This window comes from Mus caroli, chromosome 10 (genome assembly GCF_900094665.2).
Source record: "Mus caroli chromosome 10, CAROLI_EIJ_v1.1, whole genome shotgun sequence".
NCBI lineage: Eukaryota > Metazoa > Chordata > Mammalia > Rodentia > Muridae > Mus > Mus caroli.
Genome location: NC_034579.1, coordinates 9214335 through 9219712, shown reverse-complemented (window position 1 = coordinate 9219712; position 5378 = coordinate 9214335). Strand labels below are relative to the sequence as shown.

Here is a 5378-nt window from a genome sequence, read left to right as displayed (position 1 = left end):
TTTCTGTATCCATTCCTCTATTGAGGGACATCTGGGTTCTTTCCAGCTTCTGCCTGTTATAAGTAGAGCTGCTATGAACATAGTGGAGCATGTGTCCTTCTTACCGGTTCACATGGAATTCTATTGCTCAACAACAGAAGGGTTAAGCAATCTCCCTCCTTTCCCTCCTTCTTTCCAATCCTTCCATCTCATATTGAGTTCTCAGGACACATCACACGTGTGCGTAAAAGGAAAGTTAGAAGCAGACTTCTGATAGTTATAAACCGTCTCTGAAATTTCCTACCTGATGTCAAGTGAATTAAAATAGACGTTAACTCAGCGACTATGAGCAGTTTGCCAATGCTCACATACTACTCTTTGCTACCCTGAAGCTCAGATCGGTTGAGTTGTATGATTTGTTTTCTATTAGTTCCTATAGTTTTCTCTTTTAGGATTTCATGGCACATATCAACCTATTGAGTATAAAGTTTATTCTGTTGCTCTTCCTTGCCCTCCTCTACATTTTGATGTATCCTCAGCAAAGATGTATATTTCTAATATTTTGGGAGGCATCATCAGAATGGAAGCATCTTGGTTGACACATTCCCTCTATTGTAGTTTTTCTGCTGCTAACGGGTGGGAGAACGTTAATGGGTGGAACTTACCCACCCAGGCCTGTGCTGTCAGTAAGGTACTGGGAAAGCTCCCTTGAAACACCTGCCCGAAGGTCTGAACATTTCCTCTGCCCTTCTCATCTCTGTACAGATGAGAGACTTGTGCCTTCAAATGATCTTAGGTCTTTACTGATGGAGAAGGACCTATGGTGTCAGGTTGTTAGATCCCAGAAGCAAATGACTCCTTAAATGTTTTCTGATATCTCCTCCTAGGTGCTTTGGACGCTGCTTTGCTCTTCGAGCTGAGAATGAGGTGGTCTTCACACACAGCTCCTTTACAGCTCTGGGGAAACAGTAAAGAGTATAGAACCAGTGTACAAGCAGAGTCCTAGAAGCCTGGTACGTGCAATCCTTTCCATTTGCCAACAATTACCTTCCTATCAAAGTGCTTTGCAAGGCTTGAGCAAGATGCAAGGAAAACATCTATCTTTCATTCTTGCTGTGTTCATCAAAATGCATCCATTTCGTTAATCTGGGAGAACAGAATCCATTGAACACTAACTTAAGCAGATGAAGGTGGCAGCCACCCAAGTGTACTTCCTTCGCAAACAGAATGTCAACCTCGTGGTCATACATAGATAATAACATTAATTATAAAATCTGTACAGATCTCACAGAATTATGGAAACACATAGCAAAAGCAAGTATTAGCAATGGTGGCCTGTTATCCAATAACTCCAGGAAAATCGTTATTCAACGTTTTGATGCATCTTGCTCACATCTGATTCAGACAATTATGTGGGGCTGCTGCAATTCTTTCTCTGTAGCTCTCTTTCCTACCTGAGAGAGCATGCAGGATCTTCATGCCATTAGATGGCCTTCTAGACGCTGTGACCGTTGTAACTTTTTGTGCATTGAAGTCATTTCTGGATCTCTGCCGCTGTGCTAGAACTCCCAGGGTCCAGTTGCTCATCCTGCCTCAGCATCCCCAGCAGCTCAAACCACAGCTACGCACCTTTGCAACTGACTTCAGTGTCCAAGTTTTGGTTTGTAACACCGTACTATGCTTACCTTTATTTTGTTGTTATTTTGCTTCAAAGCATTTGTTCGTGTGCCTGTGTGTTCCTGTGGCTGTGTGCCTGTGTGGGAGTATATGAGTATACATGAGTATATGTATATGTATATATATATGTATGTATTATATATGTGTGTGTGTATACACACACACACACACACACACACACACACACACACACATGTCTTCCTCAGTCACTCTCCACCTTTTTTTTTTTTTTTTGAGACAGAATCTATTGCTGAAGCTAGAGCTCCCTAGTTTTGGGAGGCTGGGGCCTCCTGTCTGTGTAACCCCAGGGCTGGGGTCACCGGTGTACCCTGCCACATCTGGCTTATAATAACAGGTGCTGGGGGATCAGGGTTCTCCGAGCCATCTCCTTAGCAGCCTTACAGTGTTTGCTTTATTCCTCCGTTCGTTTATTTGCTTATTTACTTTGAGACAGCGTCCCTGGCTAGTATGGAACTTACTATGTAAACCAGGCTTGCCTCGAGTTTACAAAAATCTGCCAGTCTTTGCCTTTGGACCAAAGGCACGGACCACCATGCTCAGCTCTTGATAAAGGTTTTTTTTTTCCTTTCATTTTTTGTTTGTTTCGTGTGTGTGTGTGTGTGTGTGTGTGTCTGTGTGTCTGTGTGTCTGTCTGTCTGTCTTTGGGGGTATGTGCACGTGAGTGCAGGTGACCATGAAGCCTAGAAGAAGGTATTGGATCACCTGGAGTAACAGGCAGTTGTGAGTGCTCGCTGAAGCTAGCACTCCCTGATTTGGTTAGACTGGCTGGTTAGTGTGGCACACATGAGTGCTCAGAACTAAACAGAGATACTCAGCAAGAGCAGAACCTCATCTTAAGTGCCCTAGCCCTAGCCCCAGCCCTGTAAGAACTCATTATGTAGACCAGGCTAGCCTCCAACTTACTGACATCCACCTGCCTGTGCCTCTCTAGTACTGAGATTAAAGGTTTGGCCACCACATAGGCTAAAAGTTGTACTAAGTACAAGAGAGTATGTTTACTAGTGACAATTAGCCACAAAATACAGAGCGTTTAATGTCTTTTTCAAAGCCTTGTAAGCTGCCTTTATTGAAAAGTTTACAAACCTTTTTGAAGTTTTCTTTCCTTGTGTCTGTGTGCCTAATTTCATGATGGAGAAACAAAAAGCAAAGAAAAGAAATTGTTTCCCAAAGCAATCTAAAAGTTTAAATTGCTGATTGAATTGGGGGTGCCCGTGATATTGAGCTGCAGACGTGTAGAGGCTGTGAAACATAACTAAGGGTCTGAGTCACGGTATTTCTTTACTTCTAAATAAAATGTCACAGGGCATTTTGCCGCTTTAATGCCCGCACGGAAAAGGAATTAAGAGCAAGCTCCTTACATTGAGCTTCAACCCCTCTGAATGCACAGATCTGACCGTCATTAAAGGATCCTAACGGCTGTTTCTTTTGTAGGCAAAATGAAGGATCGGCTTGCAGAGCTTCAGGAATTGTCCAGGAGCTATGATCAGCAATTCCCAGATGGGGACGATGACTTTGATGCTCCTCAGGAGGACATCGTGTTCGAGACCGACCACATCCTGGAGTCCTTGTACAGGGTCATCCAGGACATCCAGGATGAAAACCAGCTGCTTCTGATAGACGTGAGGCGCCTGGGGAGGCAGAATGTCCGCTTCCTCACGTCCATGCGGCGCCTCAGCAGCATTAAGCGCGACACCAACTCCATCGCCAAGGCCATCAAGACCCGAGGCGAAGGCATCCACCAGAAGCTGCGCTCCATGAAGGAGCTGAGCGAGCAGGCAGAGGCCCGGCACGGCGCGCACTCGGCGGTGGCTCGCATCTCACACGCGCAGTACAGCGCGCTGGCCCGCGCTTTCCAGCAAGCCATGTACGAGTACAACCAGGCCGAGATGAAACAGCGCGACAACTGCAAGATCCGCATCCAGCGGCAGCTGGAGATCATGGGCAAGGACATGTCGGGCGAGCAGATTGAGGACATGTTCGAGCAGGGCAAGTGGGATGTATTCTCCGAGAACCTGCTGGCCGACTTGAAGGGCGCGCGGGCGGCGCTCAACGAGATCGAGAGCCGCCACCGCGAGCTCCTGCGCCTGGAGGGTCGCATTCGCGATGTGCACGATCTCTTCCTGCAGATGGCTGTGCTGGTGGAGAAGCAGGAGGACACGCTGAACGTCATCGAGCTCAACGTGCAGAAGACCCTCGACTACACCGGCGAGGCCAAGGCGCAGGTGCGCAAGGCGGTGCAGTACAAGAAGAAGAACCCCTGCAGGACCATCTGCTGCTTCTGTTGTCCCTGTGTCAACTAGCAGCTGGCTTGAGTCTCCGCTGCATGTGCCATGTGGGGAAACATGTCCAGGATGCCCAGCCAAAGGCATCCTGCACTGGGCCGAGGGAGAGGGTCCCAATACCTTGCAGAATTCAGAGCATAGAGAAAGTGGGGGTTGGGATGCAAGATTTGGAGCCCAGCACCTGCTGCCTTGAAGGGATTGTTGTTAATATCCAATGGCTACTTAATGTAGACAGATTTCCACTGGCGTTGTGTGATGTCATTATAAAATACATAGCCCTCAGCATCACGGGGAGGAACTAAGGTCATTTGCTAAGATGTGTGTCTTGAATTCTAAAGGAGGAAGCCAAGAGAACAGGATGCTAATAGTATGAGTACGTTATCAAAAGCTGCCTTTGTTTGTCCTCTCTGGAAAGTTCCTTGGTGCTATATGGTTTTGAATGACATTCACTTCAGTATTCATTACTTCTGTACATTTTCGGGTAACTTTGACCTTGGGTAAATTGGGAGCCATTCACTTCTGATTATTTATGTTGTGTGAGCCCTGCGTGAACTCCTTCCCTTGGCTCGCTCCCACTACGCATGAACCCTCACTGGACACTGGTTCCTTACCTCTCTCACCGTTTATAACGTCCACCAGTTTATATATGAATATTTTTAAAGCACCAAATATTGAACAAGCACTCAAGTTGAGCTTTATATTGGTCACATTTTATGGATTTTTCACAGATAACATTTATTTAAAATTTATCTTTGTACTTCATTTCATATGAATATGGGCGTGATTGTAAACTAATCTTCACTCCCATGTGTACATTAATGGCCAATTGGATTGACTTTGCTTTTGGAAATTCTGTACATAAACAACAAGAGCAGTTTTTGGTGTGTGTCATTGTTTGATGATCCTGAGTGTATTTCATGCCTGTCTGCACAGTCCAGTTTGGGTCTAACTTTATTTTGAACAACTGTGTGCTGTCATTAATAAAGATTAACGAGGAAGATTGAAAACTTGTGAAACAGCTAGAGATACTAAAGCGAGGTTCTTGGGAATAGTAATCTACCTTGCTCCGAGTCATTCCTTTCTCCATTAAAGCAGAGAGACTTCAAGTAAAATCTTGTTTTTCAAATAAGTTTAATAAATATGAAGTTATAACTGTCTCTTTTTTATATTTCTATCTTGACCCACTGAACCTAAATTGATTGTCTTTTCCGATTATTGTTAAACTATCTCCCACCTAACTATAATGCCTGCATGGAACTCTAAACAAAGTTTTTACAGTCATTTAGAAACTGCTGAGGTTTTAAAGATTTGCTTTCACTTGAAGATGTTCGAGACCATGTTCCAAACGGTAGTTACCACGCCTGTGTCTTCTGAATCCACTCTCAACTGCTGGTTTTTAACTCGTGAGTGATTTCAGTG

At 44.9% G+C, this 5378-nt stretch overlaps 1 protein-coding gene across 2 annotated transcripts in view; it reads left to right on the top strand.

The window, feature by feature from the left end:
- Stx11 (syntaxin 11) overlaps positions 1-5048 on the top strand; it is a 24348-nt gene extending 19300 nt beyond the window's left edge. For both annotated transcript variants that reach the window (XM_029482736.1, XM_029482735.1), the window contains exons 2-3: positions 867-992; positions 3109-5048. In XM_029482736.1, coding sequence (XP_029338596.1) covers positions 3114-3977 — 864 coding nt within the window. In that variant the 5' untranslated portion in view covers positions 867-992; positions 3109-3113 and the 3' untranslated portion in view covers positions 3978-5048. The remainder of the gene's footprint in view (positions 1-866; positions 993-3108) is intronic.
- Positions 5049-5378: the final 330 nt, after the last annotated feature.